The 27003-nt window shown below is 43.9% G+C and overlaps 1 protein-coding gene across 8 annotated transcripts in view; it reads right to left on the bottom strand.

The window, feature by feature from the left end:
• Positions 1 to 27003, bottom strand: part of CRTC1 (CREB regulated transcription coactivator 1) — a 1230699-nt gene that overhangs the window by 732940 nt on the left and 470756 nt on the right. For all 8 annotated transcript variants that reach the window (XM_069649310.1, XM_069649311.1, XM_069649312.1 and 5 more), the window contains exon 6: positions 1938 to 2020. In XM_069649310.1, coding sequence (XP_069505411.1) covers positions 1938 to 2020 — 83 coding nt within the window. The remainder of the gene's footprint in view (positions 1 to 1937; positions 2021 to 27003) is intronic.

The following is a 27003-nucleotide window of genomic DNA, read 5'->3' as shown; positions in this document are numbered from 1 at the left end:
CCCAAGTACTGCACGTAGCCAGTTTCCATGACTACCGCACACCAGCCGGCGTCAACGTGATGTCAGCGGCCATGTTGGTTTGGGAAAGTACACTGTGGATTTCCAAGAGCCCTCCATCCATTCATTAAAATGCGACAGGGTCAGAACACTTCTCAATAGGGAAAGCCTCCTGAAATATGTAAAGCACAGCGTCTAAAAAGATCTGATCAGGCTCTGCATCATGAGCAGGGTTAGTGGGTCAAGCCCCCTGATCATCAGTATTGATTCATGCGCCTGGGTCCTGGGAGGCAGGATTTTGGGATGCATCATTCTGGCCTGGGACATAGAACAGTTATTCATCCTGATCATCCTAAAAAATAAACCACCACCTGCCAAGGGGTCAGCCAATTTAAGAACGTGAGAGTTAGAAAGAGCGGAAAACAAAGAAGTCTAGGAGACGTGCAGGGCCTAGAGTGATGCTCAAAGGAGCGAGTCCTTTTATGATTGCTCTTATCAAACCTGCCTGAAAAGTCAACTTTGGAGACCTTGTTGTCCATACATTCCTCAAACATTGCCCTAGACCTGTAACCTGTAGTTGGAGCTTCAGGGAGTGAAAAAGCTAACTTCTTGAATAGGACCCTTTTGACCTTGCAAGCACTGCGACAGTCAAGAAGATGCCTGGACATAATACTGAGAAAGACCAGGGCGTATCGGGCGACCAGAACCACGTGAATCTGGCTGAGGAAGTGCCTTGAGCAACTTTTCCCTTAATTTAGGGTGTTAGTAACTAGGGACGTGCGTTTTGACGGGTCTGAAACTGGCGCCAAAAATTTAGAGGGAGACCCCTGAACAGTCGAAGATTTCAAATCATGCACCAAATGTGGAGACGGAAGTGCAGTGGGTTGAGAACTGGAAGGTTCAACAGGCTTCGCCGCAGACTTAAACAGGCCTGCGGGTGCCAGTGGGTTTTTCGACAGTACCGTTAAAGGAAGCCCAGGGGTTGTGCGCTTAGTCTTGTTGGTGTGAGCGTGTGTGCCCCTGTTGCCAGTGGGTTCCCCCACAGCAGTGCATTCGGCATGCCTAGTGGGGCTGGGGGCGGGCACCTAGGAGTCGGGAGACTGCAACAATGTCTTGGGCCTCCAAATTGGAGCCGTGACTGCTGGAGGGGTCCTTGTCCGATGCGTGTCAGCTGGGGAATGGTAAACGGCCTGCATGGTTTAGGCCGCCCATCGCTTTGTGCGCCTTTCTTTAAGTGTTTTAGGCTTAAAGAGTCGACAGGCCTTGCAGAGCCACTTGTCGTAGTCACGAGGTAAGCAGTTATTAACACTCCCTATGAGTGTCCCTCCAAAGAAACTTTCTATGCAGGAAGGGCAACATTTAAATGGAGTTCTCTCCATTATTACAAGGAACATAGCAGCCAGACAAGCAAAAGAAGAGGGAAAAGTAAGAAAAGACATTCTCTAAAGACTAATATCAAGAAGAAAGATCCCCACTCTCCCTACTGTGATAGCTCCTGCCAGAGATTAAGACCAGAAACTGGATTGGCCGTCAGGTCAAAATGTCGAAAGGTGAAACAAAGACAAGATAATGTATAGCAATGTATCTCATTGACACAAGCTCTGCATTAAAGCTACCGACCAGTATGGTGGAAAAAAAACATTCTGGGGGACCTTAACACACGAGGGATCATGTGTACACTACACGTCACAGTAGGGATAATGTTACAGACATGCCCAGATCGACGTCCCTTTTTGAAAAAAGCAATACTCCATGATTACCACTAGATATCGTACTATGCACAGCATGCCATTCTAAGCAGATTTTCAAGCATTAGAAATATAATTTACTGAGGTGACATCACCTGTTAACTAATGCAACAAGCTGTGTGGTATGCTCTGCATTCTTAAGGACAATAGAATACTGAAACAATAAAAACAATTCAAAATAAGTTGTTGTACCTTTTTAGAGTCCCATCCTTGTTTGATTGTTTTGTCCGTTTCAGATGTAGTATCATCCATTCCTGGCACGGACAGCAACAAAACTAGAAAATAATAGATAGCGCTTTAAAATTAAATCTGTGGCTTGAAAAGCAGATATCAGACCAGAAGCGGTTTCATAATATTCTGTATTGGGGATTTACTTAGGACTGGATATATAGACAGACATTAGCAGTAGTGGACAGTGGCACTCAATATAGTGGACATATTGGAACATCTCAGCATTTTCATTCTGGGCATAAAAATTATACAAGATAACAAATCTATGGCTCAAAATAAAATATGTAAAAGCCGAATAAATAAATTGGAAAATTGCCCTTGCATACATAGGGGTCAGAATAAGTAATGAGAAAACCAATGCTGGATGACGATGAATAAAATTGAGTTTTTTAAAAATAGGAATTCTATACCTTTCGAAATCCTTACATAGTGGACAAAAAAATTAAGTGCAAATTGGATTCAATAGAGGTAATACAAAAAGGACAGATACCTACTGTATCCAATGCTCCATTCTATTTTGTGGTTACAGTATTAAGTGGTAAACAATTAACTCAGTTTCGTGTTAACAGCCTATGTCTAGCTAAAGGAAACGAGTTCAAACAATCCTGAAGATCAATTGGTTTTAAAATCAGTGCAAGGGATGCGTTTACCGATTTAACCACTTCCTTGGCTAAAAGGATTTAAAATAATTTGCATCTAAGCGCTGCCTCAATATTCCGCAAATCAGCTTTCTGGAAATTACTTACTAATAAGGTGTGAAGAGCACAATTCAATTCACAACATGGGCCAAGCACGGGATAGAGGCATCAGTATGAGATAAATAATGATTTTAGTAGTAATGTTTTGAGAGAAAAAAAAAAAGAAAAATGAGAAAGCTAAGTGAACACAACTGGGACGATAAAACGATATTTTAAAAACTCAAGGTCTAGCTCCACATGTGAAGAAAAGGGAGATGGCTATTAGTGTATTACTAACAGCCTATTTAAAAAACGAACCTGTTCCATTTGTAAAATGTGGTCATTTCTAAACACCCTCCACCCTGTCCCCATACAATGCAATAGAGCAGGCCTTAGCCTCAAATTGTTAACATGTGATTAAAAGATTAAACTTTCATTTTCTTACAAAAAGGTAAATAGACAACCAATCACCTGCTTCTTTCAAAAACTTTGAGGAGATGGTTATCTGATAAAGTATAGCCAAATAGGCAAACTGCTTTACACAGTGGATAATAGACTTCATAGTCTTAAAGACCCTTGACATTACAACCAATTTACTGACATTGATCTTTTAGCCCCAATGTATTTATATAAAATGTGACTGTGTCAAATAGTATTTGCAAGGACTTTGGGTTCTTGCGATCAGCGTAATCTTAAGCACAGGCCAACATTGGAATGTAAAAGTGTCAGACACTGGAGACCTCAGCACCGGCTTCACAGAAAATATAACACATTATTAGTAAACAAATTAAATAAAACAGGCACAAGAACACAGCCCTAACTCCCTGGCGGACCACTAAGGATTCAATTATCAGGCCTTCACAATGGTACTGGACCATAGTCTTAGTATTTTTGTGTTTAATTACAATTTTTAAAATTCCTCAAGAAAGTCCAAAGCTGTCTGTCAACTGAGTCAAAAGTTGTTGCTAGGTCTATAAAGAATTCTGGAGAGATCTATTCTTTGTAAATAGAAATGTAAGCCTTGAAGTTGTGTGCTACCCACTTTTTGAAGCTAAGTTGGACTGGGGAAAAATATTGTTCTCATTTCCCCAATCAGTTATTCTTTCTAAAGAGTTTTCTAAAAATGTTTAAAGAGCAGTCTATCAATGACCATGAATGTCTAAGCATGTGCACCATTTAACACTAGACATACCTACCTATATATCTTATTTAGCTGCCGACTTTAACCGGCTTTCAGGCAGATTTAAATACAAATTGTTGATCTCTACAATATAAACGGAAGGTGTTGCCTGACTATCAGTTTGAAGGCTGTGTTTGACATTGGAAAGTGTAACCTGGTAAATGACAATCAAAACTCGGCAAAGTAAAGTGGTGAATGTGAATTCAATTATTTAAGGATTTTAACAATGAAAGCGGTGTATAAACTAATGTAAAACCGCAATAAATAAAAAAAAATGACATGCAACATTTAATGTGTGTTTGCTTTAAGTGTTCCATTTCACACTAGTGTGACTAAGTTTCATCTTCACCCTCCACCCCCTTGCCAAAAGCCAAGCAATATCATTGATTGGGGCACAGTGGTCACAAGCAATGCTCCAGGGGTAGCAGGTTGAAGCACGGCTGTAGCAGCTGGTACTTCTGGTTCCCCCCTAAATTACATCCATAAATGCCAGTCAAAGTGAAAATGCTAAAGAAGAAATGAGGCCAGTCTTCAAACCATAAATCTAATTGTTGGTACTGGATTCTTTTTGCTTTGCAATATAAACATGAAACCATTAAAAGTAATTCCCTTTGCAGAAGTATGTTAAGGTGAACAATGATCAGCACCGTCTACATATGATGTAGTTCTTTCTTGCCCTCTGTATCATTGCAATTTTTGCATTTATATTCTGTTCCAGTAACCGCATTTCATAAGGGTCAAGGATTCCTATATTCTTCCCTGCCCTGTGTTTAAAACAGGAAGAGACAGCAAAGACTTGCATTCCTCGCTCGCAGATTTCTTCTAGTTACTCCAGAGTATAGTAATCTTACAGTTCTATTCAGTTAGGTTTATTAACCCTTCCTTCAACACCTACCTCTGTTGCAAAAAATGACCAAGTGATTTTGCTTATTAGTGTATTACTGTCAAAAAAATGTTGATCTGGGCCTATCAATCTTTTTCTAATTATTGAATGGCTTTGTTTATCATAACACAAACTAATTCTGTTTAGCAGGACAATGGCCCCTAGAATCTACTAGGAAGTGAACCCTTTTCACAATTACAGAGTGCAATATTTAGCATTCATCAGGGCACAGTTGGTAAGTGACGTTAACCTCAACAGTGATTACCACTTTTTGGTCAGTCCTTTCACAAGACCATTTACTGGTGCCCAAAACTTATTTTTTTTAATCTTACACCTCTGAAACATCTCCTGTATTAACCTTTTAGCATTGAGTCATGGATGTCAATGTTTTTATTTGTTCATGGCTGGAATTTGGAATAGTATCAAGCCAGGCCTTCCAACAACACATGTTGAAATAGCAGGGGTTGTAAAATGTCACTACCAGGGCTCTGTTGAGGCTTTTAGAAAACACTGCATATCTTGCCTGCTCTCTGAGCTTTTTACTGGCTCCAGATTAGAGAGCAGATCCCATTTGAGGCAATTTGCTTAAGACACAAGTCCTTACATCAGTTGAGCTTGCCCATGAGCACCACACACCTTGGGCAATAAGCAGTGCGCAGTTGCCTGAGGGTTCGTAGCGCTTTATAAATGTGAATTATTATTAATATCTATGTCAGTAACATTCTGTCCGACAACCTTGTTCTTCACCCTATGCAATAATTTCTAAGTTTCAAAAATGATCATGGGTGGTAAATGTTTCTCAGTGATGGCACCCAAAATCTGTAACAGTCAAACAATGCTTTATTTCGGCTTCTCGCCATAAAAACCAAATACATTACAACCAAGAAAAAGACACTTAAAATATGGTAAAAGTTCACATAAATTCATCAAATTTTAAAAATGTGCATCAGAATGTAAACTGGCTAACAATCTTTAGCAGAGAACATTTGTAACACCATTTTCAATTTAGCTTTTTCCCTTCTCCAGACTTCAACTAAACAGTTAGATACTGCGAACACAACATCAGAAAGAGAAGAATTTCTACATAAGATTTCTGCACTGTGCGTTCAATTATTCTTTAGGCACAATTTCAAATTTCCCACTAAACCCAGGAGTATCAAGGCAAATGTACATAAAGTGTTGAACTGTTTCAGTAGGATCTGCGCACACAGGGCAACAGACCTTTTCTGTTTTATTTATTTTTCATTTATATCAGGGCACAAAGCCGAGAAGCATCTAGGAGCTAGTTACAGTAAGTGAAATGCACAATACGTAAAGTGTGCAGCTACGCAAAAGAGTTAGAGCATAATGGTAGGTAGAGTAAGCACACTTTGAAAAGTCTCACCCGTGGATCGTTGGGGGGGGGGGGGCGATTCAGGTGTGCGTACAAGCAAGGGAGACAAAATAAGTATGTGAACACAATCTTACAAAGCCTCACCTCATGGTGCGTGGGGGGGGCGGACTCAGATGTGCAGATCATCCTGGCTAACATTAGTGTAGGTTCACAATTTGATCAAGCCTCAACACATGGTAAGGGATGCTTGGTAGTCACTTTGAGGTTAAAGGTTAGCAAATTGCATTGTTCATAGACCGCAACAAGGGCATATGATTCGAAAACAATATAGAAAGCGGATGTCTAAGATCAAGTCAGCAGGTGAGCCAGTTTAGTGGCATCTCCTACTTGCTGGAGCCATATTGATCTGTCGACACGGTACGGAGACCGTCGAGGGATAACCGACGCCACGACCTCGAGCACAGCGCCCTCTGCCGAGAAAATGTTTCCGAAGCAGCGAAGCTGGAGATAACGAATTATCATAAGATGAGGAATACGTGGGAGGACACAATCCATTCGAAGTATAATGTTACAGGCGTGATGGCGGTAACAAGCTTGCTGTGCCGTACCGAAAGGTGAGATTGGCGGAAAGCCCCTGGGTAAGCACTGGGGTTGTGCGTAAGGAAAGTCATAGTGGCAGGAAAGTTTGTCAGTGGTTTAGTGACCCTGGGTTTAGCAGTTGTGACCAAACAGTGTGTTGAGCAAGTGGGAGGACCTTGAATCTTAGCTTCCTAAAAAGTGAATGCGCTAGATATTTGATATGCATCAAATACATTTTTGCAGTCCCATGTGGTTTAATGCGCCAGATAATCACACCCAGCCACTAAGGATATACAATCTGTATATTTGCGAGGACTATCTCTTTGTCTGTTCCAATCTATGGAAGAAGCTAATGAATTTTTAGATGCGCAACTTCCTATAATAGTTCCAATGAGCGAAAGTCCTTGCAAAAAGCAAGACGGCCCCCATCTCAATGCTGATGTTATAGCCCAGTTGTCTTCATTGGCTGGGACATCTACTAACATAACCTGGCTCGCAACTTTGCGAACCACCATCTCGGAGCTGACAAAAGCCAACAAGCAAGCATATCTATGCATCTCTTAAAATTGCATCGTGGAATTGCTGTGGTTTCGCAAATTTGTATAGCTCTCCTAGTGATGAGACGGCCATAATACTGATCAAGAAACTATGAATACCAAGCCCTTTGTTGTAGATGGCTATACCACTTATTGTTGTTCCTCCCAACTTTCAGGGGGCTGCCAGTAGACCTTCAGGTGGATTGGCGGTCCTAGTAAATAAATGTCAATGCTCAATCTACTTTGATCTCATGTATTGATGACCTAATAGTAATCAAATATTCTCTGCCCAACTATCTCTCAAGTGCTTTTTTAATTAAATGTATTTACTGGAATCTGGCAAAAACCACCCTCGATTTCTTCTCCCGATAAGATGCAGTCTTGGAAGAGGCTTTTCTCCATAATCCCGATTATTATATCATGTTGGGCAGAGACCCTAATACCATGCGTCTTAATCCAACCCTATTAAAACACCCCCTGACCTCTCTTAGCTTACGTCCAACTTTAATGCAGAGAGGTAAACTTTGGGTTAAATACTTAGATAACTGGAATCTCCATATGGTGAACTTTCAGAGTGGCTGTCATATTGGCACTTGGAAAAAGGGCTTGGTATCTTCATACACGGATTACTTTTTTGTTTGGTTTAATGTGTTTGAGATTCTGGGCACAACTATAGGTGATAATATGCCCATTTATCTATGGGTCAATTTAAAAATGCAACTACTCAACATCGACCCAACGTTGGCTCTGGTTCAGACAGACCGACCGACCGACTGCAGACCTCAGTACACTGGCATGCTAGGCTGTGTAGAAAACTTACAAAACTTAACAGGGACTCTTGGCGCGTTTATGATCAAGAGGAAGCAAACCAGAAGAGGGGAAAAAGAAAGCAAAGACAGAAGAACAAATAACAGAGACAATAGTACTAAACATATCTTCCAAAACATTGACAAAAACCCAGATTGATACATTGAATTTGGGAATATCTTTAATCCCTACAAAATGGCACCAATGGATTTGAAGAGGAAGTTAACTTATTCACACTTTTCTGAAAAATGAAATTAAGAGTGTTTTACTCACTTCCAGAAACATCAGAAGTACGCAAGAACCCTGATTTTTTGGAAATAAAAAATAAGTACATTTCATCCACAAATTAAACAACCAGTGATTAAACTATTCAATCTGAAAACAAAATAACTCATTAAACATGGTGTGATGAATTGAGGGTAGAGAGTAAGAAAGGCTAATTAAAAGGGAGGGTGGAACCTGTGGTTGCCCTAGAGACATTTCCTATTGTGTGGTGTCACATACATTCATGTACTTTTTTCTAACATGGGGTGGAATGCTCTGTTTTTTTTTCTGGTTGCCAGGAGACGGCCGAGCTGAGCGAGGAGGAAGCTGGCCGTTATGTGTGGGCCTATTAAGCTGAAACGAAGATTAAATAGTTTTGTTTTGTTAAGAAGCGCCGTTGCGCTAACTGAGTTTCGTTTTGTGTGAGCGGCTGACCGAGGCTGCAGAAACGTTTCTTCTGCAAGTGAGGGGAAGATTGCTGGCCGAACGGAGAACTCTCACCGAGAGTAATGAAGAGAGTGCCGGCGGCAGGGCCGTGCCTTTCCAGACTCATTGTGTGAGGATCGCCGGCTTTATTCCGGAAGATCAAAGGAGTGCAGCAGCAGGCGAGTCTCCAACGTGAAGAGGCTCGTCGAGAGAGAGGCGGATCGGATCCCTGAAAGAAGAAAGGGGAGGAGTCAAGTATCGTAGCAAAGAGGAGGAACGGCAGGCAAGGCGGCGTATGACGGCGGTCCATGCTAACAAGGCCAACAGCTGACAACGCTCGAAGGACAATACGGTGAGAAGCTGAAGGGGAAAGGGAGGTAAAGTGAAGCGTTGTCTGGGCCAAAGCAGAGCCACAACTAGTGACTGTTCTTTTCTGTGTGTGAGAAGAGGAAACGAGGGGGGGAGATAATAAAAACAGAAGGAGTCTTCTCATGGGGTGAGGAACGTTTCTGGCCTAGTTAATTTATCAAAGCCTCAAGATTAATACCTTGCCACAGTTGGACTAAAATATCAAGACAGCTGATGGTTTTGAAAGGCAAAATGGGAAAATTGTTGTCAAGACCCAGTTAAAGGGGAACGTGGTCCATTCTGCTGAACTACATGACAATAACAGTATTGGTAAACCTGTTTAATTCTTCAGCCTGCAAACAGATTTGTCTAAAGCCCTACATCTGACCTGATATCTTTGAACAAGACTGTGCACATCCAAGATTTCAGAGATAGTCATTTAATTCTAAGAATGGAGAAAGTGCCTTCCTTTCATGAAGAGTCTACTGCCACAAGTATCCTTTTTCCTTGAATAGTTTGGTGAGAACTTCCTTTAAGTTATTAAAGTTATACTTCACTTTTTACCGTGTGTGTGATCTCTTATTCCCACAAGGTGACACATGGCAGTTCAAAAAAGATCAGGAGACACCAACTTAAACTGATTAAAGAATTGGCAGAGGATAATACAATTACACTCAAACCAGCAGATAAACGAGGTGCCCTAGTCCTAATGGACACAAATGTTTACAACAAAGGTTCTTTTAGATTACTGGAAGAAGGAAGAACTTACCTAACACTTTACAGTGACCCCATCACGTCAATTAGAGAGGTCATTAACAAAACAATTGATAAGGCACTCAACATGGATTGGATATCTGAGGATACAAGTGATTTCTTGATCAAATAATTTCCAATAACTCCAGTATTTTAAGCGCTTTCAAAAATTCACAAGATCATAAACAATCCACCATTCAGACTCATTTTAGCAGGGACTGAAAGCATATTCCGCCCACTGGCTCTCTACCTGGACATCCACCTATTTGAAAGACAGCACATTTTTTACGACTACTGGATGAAATTCAGATGGAGGAAACGTTGATATTATTCACAGTTGATGTGAATAGTTTATACACGTCAATACCTCACAATGAGGGGATAGAAGCCCTAGAATGGTTCCTACTCAAACATAGTGAAACCATGATACACAGGAAGTTTGCAATACAATATTGATAAATATCTTGTACAACAATTATTTCTGATTTAATGGCAAGTACTTTCTACAAATATCTGGAACTTCTATGGACTCATCAGTAGCACCGGCCTACACGAACATTTTCATGTTCTTCCTTGAATAGACCTGTATTAGAACAAGACCCATGGAAAAACGATAACATTTTGGAAACGCTTTATCGATATTTTCGGTATATGGCATGGTACAAAAGATTAATTGCTGGAATTGTTTACATCTCAACAATCGTCATGAAAGAATAAAATTTACCTTGGAAATTGGCAACCCCGAGATACATTTTTGGGATGTAACCATTGGATTAACCACCATGGGATTTACCACAAATATCTATAGAAACTCCACGGATGCCAACAGTACACTACACTTTGGAAGTTTTCACCCAGAGCACCTCAAAAACAACTTACTGTATAGTCAGTGCCGGAGATTGAAGAGAACAACAGATGCAACCAAATTACTGACTGAACACGAAAATCTAAAGGACAGATTTTCAAAAAAAGAGGATTCTCTGTACAAATAATGGAAGAAGCCATCCAAAGAACTTTGCCTCTCACATGGGAGAATATATTAAATGAAAAACCAAAAAGAGAAAACACCAGACTCATCCATACTTTGACATTTTCGGGCCAAAGATTTCAAATAAAAAGAATCAAAAATTGGGATTTAATCAAAGCAGATCCTAATCTCAATAGACTGGTCGCGGAACCACAGATGTTGACATACAAGCGGGGAAGAAATCGAAGGGTCTCCCTAATAAGAGCTGAAAAAGCAAATGACAACTACAGCCGACCTTGAGGAAACAAAAACATGCCACCTTACCGTGTTTAATTTGTCAGCATTGTTCTAATGTGATAAGGGGCGACCACATACGACATCCTACCAATGGCAAGAAGATATCCTTAAAAGACTATCCAACATGTGAGAGCAAAAATGTTATATACGCCCTTAAATGCCACTGTGGCAAATTCTATGTAGGGAAGACGGCACGACTAGCAAGAGATCACTGGACAGAATATAAATCAAACATCAGAGCTAAAAACCTGAAATCACCGGTTTACCTTTACTTCCAGGAAAATTGACACATTTCACAGTTGTGATGTGTCATTTTGGAAATGATCCACCCTTTACCAAGAGCAGGGTACATAGCCAAAAGATTATCAGAGTGAGCTATACTGGATCCATAAATTGGACGCTATGGCACCTCTAGTATTAAATTAAGAGTACTACTTAGGCCCCTTACTGTAAAATATAGATCAAACCAGGGATCCCTTCTTATTGGTCCCAGAAGTCGAGTAGTACTTAGAGTGCGGTTCTCGACTGAAAAGAATATAAGGAACAGATTGATCTAACATTTGGGATTACTGTAGAGTAACTGGTAACTATCTTAACTCTGCCGAACCCATATACCAGTTTGTTTCCCCAAACCCCTAAGACTTTGGATTCATGACAAGTTACCATCCAGATGCTAAGGAATTTAGGTTGTAAATATTTCTGTACACAAGTTCTTATGAGAAATAACGTACATGATAAAGTGATGACACCAGATTGTGAACTCTGTTTAAGAGACAGCCATGTTACTAGTGAATTTGATGTTCACAAGGAATGGATACAAAAAGGAATACTTACAGGTCGTATAACCTAGTAGTTAGAAGTGATGTCACTTAACATGAAATGTATATTCAGATACAGTATTTTCATTCACTGTTTGCAACATACTGTGAAATACCCAAGGAGATAGACATTCCCTGCACTTACTGGAACCTTGATATCGGGCACTTTGCTTTCGCCTCGCAGGACTAACTAGAATTCTGAAACAGCGAACCTAACCACATGGACTAGAATAGTTTTCTCATTTTTCAGAGTTAGCCACCTTGGCCATTAAGACCATCTTACATTACTTACTCCTGCATCTAAAAAGTGGGACTTTAATGCGTCACAGCCGAGTTACTGTCCCTATCCACTTTAGGAACTTTCCGAAACCAGTTCCCATCACCTAGCTTTACTCGACTCTCAGCGCCACAAATTTTTATCAGTGCCGCTAATTTTTATCATAGCTCTACCCTTTAAGGTATTCTGGACGAATCTAGTTCCTTTATCGAAACAGGAACATACGACAGTTTTAAAATCTATTTTTTCGCTTCAACATTTCTTGCATCCTATTCTAAGTACCCCATACTGAGACATTGTTTTCAGTATCTATTCTCAATTAAGGAACTATCTTTTACTTAAATCTGCCAAAATAGTAAATTACTTGATGAGTCTACCCAATTAGAACGCATCACATTACACATGCCGTCATCTTTCAAATGATGCTGTGTTTATATTGTGATGTCATCGCACGACTTAACGCAGTGACGTCATCACTGAATGCCACTATAAGATGCCATTTTGTCCTTTTTAAGTATATACACACACACAAGGCAGATCGCAACGTGAAGACTCTAGAATTACTCTCAACTCCTGGGCCAAATGAGGTAAGATTCAGACCTTTTGTCTGACACTACTACAGATTATTCTGTAAATTCACCCTGACAATGACACAGAGCTCCTCTCTGTTTTTAGTTGTTTTCTCCTATGGATAAGACATCTAATGGAATAAGCGCCTTGACCAATTTCAATGACAACATACCTTGGTCACCCATGCTATAGGTAAGCCTTTATTTTAAAGGTGGTACAACATTCTAAGCTAGTGCATTTAGATTACTAAACATACATCTAATAATTTACTTCCAGATAGATTTAGCGCCATGTTGGAATTATTTTGAATACTGGTGTCAATCTCTCTAAGAAGTTACTGTCCGGTTTATCAGAACGATCCACACTGATTATCTACAGCTGGCCATTTTGGGTAAGACCATTATTTCTTCGATTTGATATACTTATACAGAAGCTACTTTATAGTTTAAAAAGGCTGTATCGGCATCACAACATATACTCTCTCCCTTAGGTAGGGTGTTTGATACCCCTCAGGAATAGAACAAAGAAACAGAGTGATCCTAGACATCACCAGAAACAGAGGTTTATGTATTCATTAAATTTATGAATTACCAAGGTCAGTACCTAGCTCATCAGCTTTTTTTAGTACTGTTTCTTAGTGACTATAACTAGCCTTCACATCTATTTCAACAGATATATTCATAGCATTTTCTTATTACAGTTTGTTACAAACTTTATTAAAAAAATCACATTTTTCCAGACTCATAACTTCTACATGAACATTTTTCACTTCTCCGTCTCATTCAGCAAGGAGTCCAATTCTTCCAAGAAAAATGTCATTGCAAAGGTTAGCTTCCCGGATTCTCCTTCATGCATTTTTTTCCACCATTCTTAAGCGCTATAAGTCGAGAATTTCCTTATTTCATTTCCCAAAAATGTGCTTCTCAAATCTCTCAGGTTCGGAAATGAGATCACAAGATGTTTTAGCGTCTCAGTCTCGTAATTACAGAATCGACAATTGGAACTCAATCTCACCCTTTCGCCTTCTCATGTTTTTAACCTCCATCGTGTGAAATAAGTTCAGTCTTAACTTTAGAAAGATTTGTCTTCTCCTCGGGTAGGGAAAAGTTTTTAAGTACTTAGATATTTCATTTAGCGCCTTACTATCTGACGGACATTCTTTCATGCATACGTGCTTTGCTCGCTGCTCCATAGTCTCAATCCAGTCCATTATCCATAGTTTTTTTTTTACTTCATTGAGATTTTTTCCAACATCTCTTGTCGTTGATAGTTGCAACAAGATGTTTTCGCATTTCATTTTCCAAGTCTCAGACTTCTTTTGGGTTGTTCCCACTTCATGCTCTCAATATTTCATATTGCGGTACACCATCACTTTCAATGATCTTTCTATGTATCGATAGGGTATTCCATGTTACCCTTGCATTAATTGACAAAAGGCCCAGTTCATATTTTATACACGCATTTGGTGTGCTTTGAGGTACTTTAAGAATCCTCTTCCAAAACATGTTCTCACAATGTGTCCAAAGTGAGAAAGGGCAGCCAAACATTGTCTCCGCTCTGTGTATTAATGCAGGAAAAACCTTGGCTTTGTAGAAATTCACAATGGTCTTGTATGAGAATTTCCCATATTTCTTATGCAGCATAGCTTCTAGCACTGCTAAGGCTTTGCATTTGATTTTTATTCTCAACACCATCGGTTCATCAGATATGCTCGCACTTATTTACACTCCCAAATAGATCACCTGAGATGTTGTCCGCAGTGTCATTTCCGAGGTTCCATTCATATTGCGGTTTCTTTGTTCTTTTTTGACTCTTTAAATCCGACAGTTGTACAATCAGATTTCTTTGCATTTACTTCAAGCCCATTCTTCTGTAAATGTACAAGTTCTGTCAATCTTCGCTGAAGACCTATTGGAGTAAGGTCCAATAGGACAATGTCATCCGCATATATTAACCAGCTTACATGGTTCCCATTTACTTTCGGTGGGAATGCCAGGATTTCCTCCAATGCTTCGCCCATGTCAGCTATTAGCAACTTCAAGAGAGTGGATCCTAGAGGGCCCCTTTGTTTTACGCCTCTCGTAGTGCTTATCTGTTGTGTCAGGGTTCCACTTTGGTCAAGCCGAATTTTTACATTTGGTTCTGAATGTAGTTCTTTTATAGCCTCTAACAAACTCGGGGGGCACCCCATCTTTGAAATTTTTTCCCATAATAGCTCACGGTCAACCCCATCAAAAGCGTGAGCTAAATCCACAAATGCATACCTTTTTATTCCTTTCCGTAGAGCCTCCATCTTTAGTAGATTTAATATTAGAAGGTTAAGTCCGCAGCCAACACCCTTTACAAACCCCATCTGTCTGCAATGAAATGCTCCCACTTGTTTGGCCCATGACGTTATACGATTTAATATGGACGTGGCAAATACCTTTCCTATCACGTCAAGCAGGGCTATGGGTAGGTAATTTCTAGGGTCAGATCTATCACCCTTTTTAAATATGGGGACAATGATTGCGGATTTCTACGATGTTGGGATGGCAATATCTTTCATTTTTTTTAAATAAATGCTTCACAAAAGTCTGCCCATTCGTTGGAATGTTCTTTTAGCATTATGTTGGTGAGGCCGTCGGGTCCCAGAGCACCAACTCGGAGCTCTTGACGAACGGTTATTTTTTATTATTTGAAGAATGTCCTCTTTTGAAATTTTGATGTCCCATCTCGAGAGAGGTTTCTCCACATATCTTGCCTTCTTACATTGTTTCTGGAAAAGCCTCGAATAGTGCTCTGTCCACTGCCATTCGAAGACCATATTTGTCATTACGGCTCCTTGGGGCATAGCTTTGTCATTAATTAAGGTCCAAAAGCCTCAGGTTTTTATTTTCTAGTGCTGCCATCATTCTCTCTGCATCTTGTTGCTGTATAATATGTCTGTGGCTTTCGGATCCAGTTGCTATAGCGTGTTTTTATTTTCTTCTTCTCCATACGACTTTCTAATGAAACCATGGATCCAAGGGCGCTTATTTTTTGTCTCAGTTCCCTCTTTTTTTTGCACTAGCACCGGGTCATAAACGTGATGCCTAAATGTGTTCTTCCCTCCTATATTACTGGTTTTAGAGTATTGCTGAAGAAGAGCATCATGGGGCAACTGTTCTCAGCACTGTTCTTGTACTTAGTTTACTTGTGAGATCCACGATATTGGTTCTACTCATCCTTCGTCTATTTTGGCCTAGTTCAATTTCAATGGCCTTATTCCATGATTCCATCTTTTCTTGGTTTTTTGTTTCCAACTTTTTTTAACTAAGTTGTGGTCACTTTCCGATGTAAGTTTCACTTCCAACCTGGACGTTTTCTTAGCGATGGATTCACAGTCAAAGAAGCAGTCCAAGGTAGAGGTTTGTGGGCCCCTTTCCCATGTCGCTTTGGCGGGATATCTCCCTGTATGGTTCCGTTCAACATACTTGTGTCCGACCTCCATTTCTTCTAGACATATTTTTGCCAACTCAACTTTTGTCTTCTTTTGAGTTTTTTTTGTCAATTCCTCTTTACTTAGTAACATCAAGTCTAGATTTAGGTCACCACAGTTTATTATTTCATCCTGTTCATTCAGGATCCTCAGTTCATCAATAAAATCACAGAGTTTATCAATGAATGATATTTCTCTGGCCTGCTGGTGGTGCCAGTATATGTTCAGTATCTTAAGACTTTATTTTAATGTATCATCTTCGTTCACGCAATTTATTGCAGTCAATTGAATATATGTGTTGATATTCCTGGTTTTACTAATCCGTAATCCCCCTTTTTTCTCACTAGGGTCAATAGGCCAGACCTAGGACGTCCTTTTTTTATTAGCAGTCGCCGGATTGAATGCAATCTCGAACCCATCAACACAGGGCGGGTTAAGTAACCAGGTCTCCTGTAAACATATAATGTCCAGATTACACAGCGCCTCTGAAGATTTTTAAGTAGCTGCATGTGACCCCTTGTGTTCCATGACCCACACTATCGTCGGGCTGGCCCCCCTCGGGCATTTAGACTAAAGGAAGCTAGGGCTCTTGACATCAGCACCAATTTTCTTCCTTTGCTCCCTCTTCTGTGTGCTCTTCGACAACATTTGGAGATCTCTGGTCTTGGTTATTATTGCCAGCCACAGTAATCCTTATTCGCTTCCTAGGGTTCTCTTCTTTACTATTCATACTATGTGAATCACAATAAGCCACAGATAATTTATTAGATATATGAATTATGCCTTGAACACAGCTTGTATACTATGTAAATATTGTAGAACTCGGACCCAACCAATGTATGGGGGAAGTGACATTTTCTGAATAATGATCAATATGACTTTGCAGTTATGAATTAAAAATGTAATAATGATACATCTTTATTTTTTCCTAGAAACTTTGCGTATGTACACAATTGCCCCTGAAGAGAATCCTCTCGAAACGCGTTGGGCCATATGAAAAAGAACAATACATTTGTTTTGAAAATGAAAATCATTGTATGACTATTACTTATGATCAGGATTAACTAAATATGATTCAAAGATTGTTACACAAACACGTATTGAATATCTATGAAAAATGGTTGGGTTTATTTGTCTAAGCCATTGAAAGTGTGCAGGGGACGGGAGTTCCTTCACAATGAACTTTTCTTTTGTTCTTGTGTTTATGATCATAATCAACTGCAAATTAACCCACTTCAAAGAGCTAGAACACATCTGTTATTAGATTCCATCTACATGAACTTACAAATAGAGCTAAGAGTCACACCAAGACTTACTTGCATCCACATAATGTGGCAATTGCACAGCTAAAACGCGTTAAGAATCGTAGTCTTAGATTACTCCTCAACTTGAATCTGAGCTAATCAAAGTATAAAGAGCATAAACATTGTATCTGTCAGACTTACAGAAATCAAACAAAACTAATCAATCAGCTTCATCTATCAGATAATCAGAGAATGATGACCTTGTTATGTAAAAGCGACATCCGCAGTATATGGGCTGCATTAAGAGTTAACTCGTACATTGATCATTGCAACTTAACATCTTCAATTTCTTCAGACTGTTGGCAATCTTACATCACTGCTAAATTTCATTGGTCTCCTCTTTTTCCAATTATGTGATTCTGAGGTATTGCATCATTCAAACAACAAGCACATCTTATTCTCGTTGGAGGACATTAAATGGGCCATTGGGTGGCTAAAAACTTCAAAAGAGGCGGGTCCTGACAGAATTGCCTCCAGTATCCTAAAATCGGACCCACATTTTTAGGCATTCATTCTTTGTAGCCAAATCGACCATATACTTAGTTCTAACAGTATTCCCTCATGGCAAAACGCCATAATCATTCCAGTTTATTAGAAGGGTGATCTGCACGATCCTGCCAATTTTTAGCCAATGGCACTTATGGATGCTGCAGCCAAGGTTTTCGCTATTCCACTTCTTAAACACCTTGAAAGCTTCATTCTTGAGCATGACATTTACTCGAAATATCAAGTGGGATTTTGCAAATCAATGGGCACTTCTCTTAATACCATCATTGTAGCCCATTTGCTGTCGAAATCAAAATCTACAAACTCAGGTCTCATTTTTATGTCAGCTCTAGACTCGTCTTCTGCATTTGATTCTGTAAATCAGAGAATTACTATGGGAAAAGATGTTTCAATTTGGCTTTCCCCGCCATCTTGTGCAGCTCGTGGCAATGCTTCATATCAATACCACTTTTCAAGTACAAATTAATCAAGACTGTGCTCTTACTCTTCCAATCTCGACCGTCACAGGGGTGAAGCAGGGGTGTAATCTCGCTGCTACATTGTTCAATCTTTACATTTGTGACATGGACGATCTGTGGATTGATCCTTCAATGTATTCAGCGAGTTTGGGCAAACTGCATCTACATTGGATGTGTTTTGCAGACGACATCCTTTTTGATAGCACCCCTCATGAGCTTCAGCTTAAGCTAAACGAATTCTCCAATTATGCTGAGAAAGAATTTACAGGCTAACCCAATGAAGTCCAAGATACATTTCTTTTCGAATAAAAAAAAAAAAGGTCAAACTCATACCAATGGAACATATCGGGACTGACACTCCAATGTGTGAACTCCTTACGTTATTTGGGATATTCTATTTCTGACTCTAACTCGATCAAATCATGGTCCGATGGACTAAAACAAAAGTTTACCCTTTGCTATCACAGAGAAATGTGTTAAAATATACTGTAAATTCTCTTTGTTGCCAATTATTGATTTTTATTTACTGAAGGTGGAGCCAATCCTATTATTTGACTTGGACACATATCTTTTGAATCGTATCCAAGGTCAAATCTGGAAACAAACTTTAGGTTTGGCATCTGCTGTACCGAACTCCATTATACAACATGAATTAGGGCTCTTATCTCTTTCTTCGAGATTCTATTGGCGAAAATTATCTAGCTATGTTAAAATGCTCCTCTCTCTATCAAGATCTTAATAGGCTTTTGATAGACGGTAATCCTTTATCATTTGCCTTATTCGAAGCACAAATGAAACAAATTCTTGCCAATATAAATCCTACTGTTGAAGACCTTATCCAGGGTCTACCCAGTGTCAAAATTAAACTTCATGAATTGGACTGGACAAAAACCATTGAAACTAATACCTACAAAACGTATACAGTATATGCATCATATCCCAGAAAAAGAGCCTTACGTTCAGCTTATATATTGAGGTTTCCCTGTGAGAAAGCAAGAAGAACCTATATAGGGTTCAAACTAAATCAATGTGCCACTCTTGAACGTTTGCAACACTGGCACAATCCATCCACCTCAACTGTAAAGAATACATGTCTATTCTGTTTACTTGGAGCAGCACGAAACTTTAAAACACTTCGTAATACATTTTTCTTATTTTGAACAGGAAAGACTCAAACTGTTGGGCATGTATTACCCAGAGGCTACTCCATTAGCATGACAATCCTTTTGGGAAAGATGCATAAGAGGCAATAGCCCCCGAATGCTTTTGTATTAAGGAACAAGTTACTTAACTGTAACTGTTGTTCTCCAGCATGGGTCTGGCATGGATTCACATGCCCATGAATATTCCCTGTCAGGCTGGGAATCCTCGGTAAAGAAAAAAATCAGTATCAGTTTTGTTTCTGATCGGTCTTTCTTAGTAGTAACCAATCACTGATCTCTGGGTCATACTGCCCCCAGCCAATGACTGCCCTCTCCCTAAGCCCCACCTCTGGCAGCCATCCTCAGATTTGGTAGCACGTAAACTGGCAGTATCAAGTGAAGAGCCGCAGAAGGGTAGGCGGGAGGGTTCACATGTGAATTCATGCCAGACCCATGCTAGAGAACAACAGTTACAGGTAAGTAACTTGTTCCTTCTCCAGCATGGGGTCTGGCATGGATTCACATGCTCATGAATAAAAGAGTACATAGCAGTACACACATGCACAACCACGGGAGGTGGCAACAGGCTCAACATTAAGCAATACAACAACTCAACATTAAGCATCTCTTACCTCCTCACCAGGCTCACCTTAAGCGAACAGGTTGCGCAGCACTGCTTGGCCGACCCTGGACTCCTCCCTGGAGTCCCGATCGACGCAGTAGAATCTTGTGAAGGTGTGCGTCGACCTCCACGTAGCAGCCCTGCAGATGTCCAGCAGGGGCACACCGTGGTAGCAGCGATCGCTCTGGTCGAATGGGCTCTCGGACGGCTGGGCAGCGGTCGGTTTGCCAACCGGTGACAGTGCATGATGCAGCCGGAGAGCCATCTGGAAATGGAAGTCTTCGAGAGAGCCTTCCCTTGATTCACAGTCCCAAAGTTCATAAACAGCTGTGACGTCTTCCGAAAACTCTTCGTGCGGTCGACATAGAACTTCAGCGCTCTAGCTACATCCAGCGAGGGCAAAGTCCTCTCGGCCGGCATCGAAGGCGACGGGAAGAAAACTGGTAACACCAAGGGCTCGTTGAGGTGGAAGTCCGACGGCACCTTGGGCATGAAGGAGGGGTGCGTCCTCAGCACCACCCTCGTGTCGTGAAAAGTCAAGTATGGAGGCTTGCAAAATAGGGCCTGGATCTCTCCCACTCGTCGTGCGGAGGTGATGGCCACAAGGAACGCGGTCTTCCACGACAGGAACTTCAAAGGCGCCGAATGCATAGGCTCGAATGGGGCCCCCATGAGCCTGGTCAGCACCACATTAAGCTCCCACGCCGGGGCTGGAGCCTTCACCGGCGGAAACGATCGGAATAGTCCCTTTATAAAATTCCTTCACCAGGCGATGAGACCACAAGGACGCCTGTCCCGTAGTCCTGGTATATCGGGAGATGGCAGCCAGATGTATTTTGATGGAGGCGTGAGCCAGTCCAGCTTTGGCCAGTGACAGTAGGTACAGCAGTACTTGAGGGTCCGTAATCCGCAGAGCGTTAATCTTCTGTGCACGGCACCAGACAGAGAACCTCTTCCACTTATGTCCGTAGCACTTGAGAGTTGAGGACGACCTGGCTTTTGCAAGAACCTCTCTGCAGTCAGCCGGGATATCGTACCCTCCAAACTCTAGTGCTGCAGGGGCCAGGCCTGCAAGTTCAGCGACTCCGGGTCGTGATGAAGAATGGCACCTCCTTCTCTGGAGAGAAGATCCGCGTCAGCCGGCAGCTTGACTGGTGGGGACGTTGACAAGTCCAGAAGGTCCGGGAACCAGATCTGCCTCGGCCATGCCGGTGCGATGAGGATCATGCTGCACCTGGACTTCTTGAGTTGGTTGATAAGACGGAGCAGCAACGGCAACGGAGGGAACGCGTATAGAAACAGGCCGTCCCAAGGGAACGAGAAAGCATCGCCCATGCTCCTCGGCTGCGGGAACCTGCTGGCGACCCTCTGGCACTTGGGAGTTCGTCACCGTCGTGAAAAGGTCGATCCGGGGTTTGCCCCATCGTCGAAAGAGCTGATCCACCTGGTCCTGACGCAGTTCCCACTCGTGGCACGAGCGCAGCTCCCTGCTGAGTGAGTCAGCGATGGTGTTTTTTTATTCCTGCCAAATGGAAGGGAACCAGAAACATCCCCTGGGCGACGGCCCAGTGCCACAGATCATGGGCCTCCTTGGATAGGGCTGGGGTGCCTCCCTGCTTCCGTATGTAGAACATCGTGGTGGTATTGTCGGTGAAGATCCTCACCACTTTGTCCTTGAGGGATGGAAGAAACGACTTGAGCGCCCAGAACACTGCTCGATGCTCCAGAATGTTGATGTGGAGAGACCTCTCCTCCGGGAGCCAAAGGTCTCTTGCGTGGAGATCTCCGGTGTGGGCCCCCCAACCCTCCAGGGAGGCGTCCGTCGTCACCGTCTCCTGAAACGCTGGGGTCTGAAAGTCCGTTCCTGCCGTGAGGTGCGCACGGGTACCCCACCATAGGATCGCCCGACGGAACTCTGCGTCGAGAGGGATCCTGTCTTCGAAGCAGCCTGTCGCCTGAAACCAGCTGGCGTCACGGAACTCCTGTAACGGACGCATCCGAAGTCTGCAAAGGGGTACAAGGTAGATGCATGAGGACATCATCCCGAGGAGGGACTTGATGGACCTCACCCTGGCCACGTCCATGGCTAGCAGGCGTTGCACCTTGCCCAAAATGGCCTTCGTCCTCTCCTCAGACGGGGAGGCCAATTGCCCCACTGTATCGAGCTTCGCTCCCAGAAACCGTGCTACTTGCGACAGAAGCAGGTGGGATTTGGGGTAGCGGATGGCGAATCCCAGTTCCGTGAGCAGCCGGACGGTCCTCGCTGTGTATTCGACGGCGAGTTCTCTTGTCCTTGCACAGATTAGCCAGTCGTCCAGGTAGGGATAGACGTGGATCCCCTGCAGGCGCAGCCGCGCCACTACTGGTGCCAGGCACTTGGTGAATACCCTGGGTGCCGACTTTAATCCGAACGGCAGGGCTCTGAATTGGTAGTGGCATCCCTGAACCACGAACCTGAGAAACTGTCCTTTTAGAATGGGGAAGTGGAAGTAAGCATCCTCCAGGTCCAACGACGATAGGAAGTCGCCCTCCTCCAGCTGTCCCAGCACGTGCTGGAGGGTGACCATCCTGAATTTCTGTGCCTTGATGTACTTGTTTAACCGACGCAGGTCCAGGATGGGGCGCCAACTGCCTGTCTTCTTTTTGACGAGGAAGTACCTCGAGTACACTCCGGAGCCCCGGAGCCTCCTGGGGACGAGCTTGATGGCACCTTTCTTGAGCATCGCCCTTACCTCCAACAGCAGTTGAGGGACGTGATTCTCCTTCCTGGCCACGGGAGGAATGTGAGGACACTTCTTTTGGAATTCCAGCGAGTGCCCGTTGGCCAGGGTGTCCAGCACCCATCCTCCTTGCTTGCCGCGACCTCTGTAGGCCTCCTGGGACAAGGAGCGGGCCGCCTGGCGGTATGTAGAAGAGCCACGCTGGATCCCTTGGAGGCACCCCGTCTGCCTCCGGAGCTCCGAAAGGGCCGTCATTGTTAAAGTACCCCTACGGCCCGGGCCGTCTCCGAGTCGGTCTTGATGGCCTGGAGCGACTCATCCACAGTCTTCCCAAAAAGGTTGTTGCCGTCGAACGGCATAACCAACACTCTGGTCTGAACGTCCTGGCAGAAGTCTGTCGCTTTGAGCCACCCTCGTCATCGTAGGCAAACCCGGTTGCCCATCTGGAGAAATCCGGTATCAGCAATGTCCCTTGCCACCGTTATGGCGTGATCAGACGCCACCTCGCCTTCCTGAAGAATCTGTAGGGCCTCCGCTCTCTTGTCATCCGGCAGGAAGTCTAGCAGGGGAGCTAACTTGAACCAAAGCTCCCTGTCGTAACGGGCCACGATCGCCAAGGCATTGGCGGCCTTAATCGTCGTTGCCGCTGACTAAATGACCCGTCGTCCCGTGGAGTCCAACTTCCTGCCCTCGCTGTCCGGCAGAGAAGTGGAAGTTGATGCTGCCGCACCCGCTGCCTTCTTCTTGGCCGCTGCCGAGACGACCGAGTCCGACGTAGGCTGGGCCCTGAGGCACAAGGGGGCGACGTCAAGGACCCGGTACTTCTTCTCATACCTGTCCCTCTTGGCGGGCGTCGTAGAAGGGTTCTTGAGGACAGCCAGCCCTTCGTCCCAGATGTCGTCGAGCAACGGCACTGCTAGGACCGTCTTTCTCTTGGCCTCCCGTCGTTGATAGAGAGCCTTTCTTCTTCTGTTCCTCCAGGCAGAGGTGGAAGAGCTCGGACACCCTGGCTATCATGGCATGAAAGGAGCCAATTTCGTCGGGCGGTGGGGCCCGAGGGGGAGGCGATGAAGGAATGTCCATTGTATCATCGCCACCATCGTCGTCCGTCCCCGTATCGCCCCGAGGGTCAGGCGAGGGGGATGAGGGGTCCACAGGCCTTGTGGGCACGAAGGGCGGAGCGGGTTGGACTCTCCTCCGCTTGTTCGGGGGGCTTCCCGACAGTCCTGGCTCAGGATCCTCCGTCGGGGTCCGTGGTAACCTCGTCCTTATCTCAGTACATAAGGATTGGATTGCCAACAAAATGGCCGCCGAGCTATCCTGAGGCTCTGGCAATGGCTGCGACGGGAGGGACGGTTGTTCTACCGGGCCTTCGTCGTTGTCACCATCTTCCCAGGGGAAGGCTCCTTCCCCTGGGATCGAATTTTCTCGAACCTCTCGTTGAGGCCTTTCGCGGTTTCCACCAGATCCTCCTCAGAGGCTGATTCCGAGTCTGTAATGGCCACCGGAGCCCCCACATCCCTCTTTTTCCGCCGGGGTCTTCACCAGGGTCTTAACGATGGGCTGCAAAGAGGATTCCCTCCGCGGCGGCAGGGATACTCTGGGCCAAGAGGCCATCTCCACTAGCGTAGTCTCGGCCGGCTTCGCCAGGGCCGCAGCGACCACTTCGATAGAGGCCTTTGCCGGCTGGATCAAAGCCCTCACCACCTTAGGTGCATCCTGGGCCTTCGCCTTGGGGGGAGGGTCAGCGCCTCGCTCCCCCTCGATCCCTCCGAGATCGACCAGGGCTGCTACAGCATCTTACCCGGGTTCTCAGACCTTCCTCTTCCCCGAACCAGAGAGCTGGCTCGTGGATTGAACGTCCTGGGGAAGTCGCGCCCTGCCTGGCAGCGAAGAGCCCGACCTTTCGGCGCTCCCGGTGCCCGCGGACTCGTGGTGCTTGGCCTTCTGTTGGGCCCCCGTCACCAGGGCGCCCTCAGAGGACTTAGAAGCCCGCTTAGACTTTTTCTCCGTCTTCTCACCTGCTGTGCCATTCTCCAGCCAGGCGGCGAGGCGGGTACGATGATCTTGCTTGGTCCGTTTCCGAAAGGTTCTTGCAGAACGCACAGTTCTTCTCCACGTGCGTCTTGTCCTCATGAAGGCAGTAGAGACATTGCAAATGCTCGTCCTCCTTGAAAACATTTTGTAATCGAGCTTCCCTTTTCCTGGGCCATGTCCGTTGAGGTAGGCTGCAGATCTTCCGGAATCCTCCAAGAAGCGTAAACTCGACGAAAACTTCACCCTTGAGGGGCATAGAAGAATTCCGAAACGGGTCCCCGTTATCGGAAGTAGAAACGGTGGAGCTTGAGGCTCGGTTAACGGAAAAAATGAGAAAATCTCCTGAAAACGCGCGAAAACGCAGCAAAAACGAGAGCTTAAGCACGAGGACTCCCAACACTTGAATGTGCAGTAAAAATCTGAGGATGGCTGCCAGAGGCGGGGCTTAGGGAGAGGGCAGTCATTGGCTGGGGGCAGTATGATCAGTGATTGGTTACTACTAAGAAAGACAGATCAGAAACGAAACTGATACTGATTTTTTTTCTTTACCGAGGATTCCCAGCCTGACGACAGGGAATATTCATGAGCATGTGAATCCATGCCAGACCCCATGCTGGAGAACTAAACTACCATATAAAATTGAATAATCTTTAACTACAATACATCCTGAAACAAATTAAAGATTGTCTTTTTTCTCCAGCGTTGGTATCCTGCATGGATTCACATGCTGTGAATATTTCCTGCCGTCAAGCTGGGAAACCTCAGTAACTTTAACATAGCGTTTTCCTATGGAAAGCTTCGACACTGTGTCCGATAGACGTCCTTTTTGGGTGCTTTAGGCTACCCAATAGGACGTTTGGTATAACTAGCCCCACCCCCGCAGCTTCCCTTCAGATTTTAACCTCCAAAGTAGAGGAAACCCGAATCACGGTTTGCCTGCAGGGGGAAGCCGGAGGGTGCATGTGAATCCATGAAAGATACTGATGCTGGAGAAATGGCGTTACAGTTAAGAGACTACTCCCTTCTCCAGCATTGGATCTTTCATAGATTCACATGCTGTGAATAGATTACACAGCAGAACGAACAACCCTTGGAGGTGCAGGACAGGCAAACCAACCCCATGCACCTAGACATAACCACAACATAACATCTAACATCATGAATGATAACAGAACCAGCAAGCGATAGAGTAAAACACAAACCCTGGAAGCTGCTGGGCTTACCCAATTGAAACAGGCATTGAAGGACTGCCCGTCCCACCTGTACATCTTCCACATGTTGCTGACCCAGACAATAGTGTCTGGTGAAGGTATGCAGGACTGCCCAAGAAGCTGTCTGGCAAATGTCAATGAGAGGGTTTCCAGCACAGAGCGCTGCCGACGACGCCATGTACGTTGTAGAATGGGTTTCAGGAGTGCACCTCAAGGGCTTGCCAGCCTTTTGCATGGCAAAATGCAATTGGGGACGAGACCCTACGGGAATGTCCTTGCTCGGAGATGGATCGTCCCTTGCTGGAGGGACCAAATGCCACAAACCGCCCTTTCGACTGCCTGAAGACCCGAGTACGGGTCAGATAAAACTTTAGCATCCTCTTAACGTCCAGAGCATGCAGGGCTCTTTCCGCCTGTGTGGGCCCCTTAGCGAAGAATGAGGGCAATGCCATTGCAGCGTGTTTGTGAAACTCTGAAGGCACTTTTGGTATGAAGTGTGGATTAGTAGACAGGAGACTCTTGTCCCTCATGAATTTCAGGTACGGTGGGTCAATGACCAGTGCCTGAAGTGCCGAAATCCTCCTGGCAGATATGATTGCCACTAGAAAGGAGACTTTCCACGAGAGGAACTTCAAGGACGCCGTCGACATGGGCTCAAACGGCGGTTTCATGAGAGCAGTGAGAACTACATTAAGACTCCATACTGGAGCAAACGTTTTCTCTGGGGGAAATGTCTGAAAAAGTCCTTTCAGAAAATGCTTAACCTATCTGTCACTAAACAGAGGAGCAGCATGGCGCTGTCTGGTGAATCTGGAAATGGCCGCCAAATGCACCCTGACTGAAGACAACGC

Source organism: Ambystoma mexicanum, chromosome 1p (genome assembly GCF_040938575.1).
Source record: "Ambystoma mexicanum isolate Mex_15411 chromosome 1p, UKY_AmexF1_1, whole genome shotgun sequence".
Lineage (NCBI taxonomy): Eukaryota > Metazoa > Chordata > Amphibia > Caudata > Ambystomatidae > Ambystoma > Ambystoma mexicanum.
Note: the sequence above shows the minus strand (reverse complement) of the source record. Positions and strands in the feature narration are given on the sequence as shown.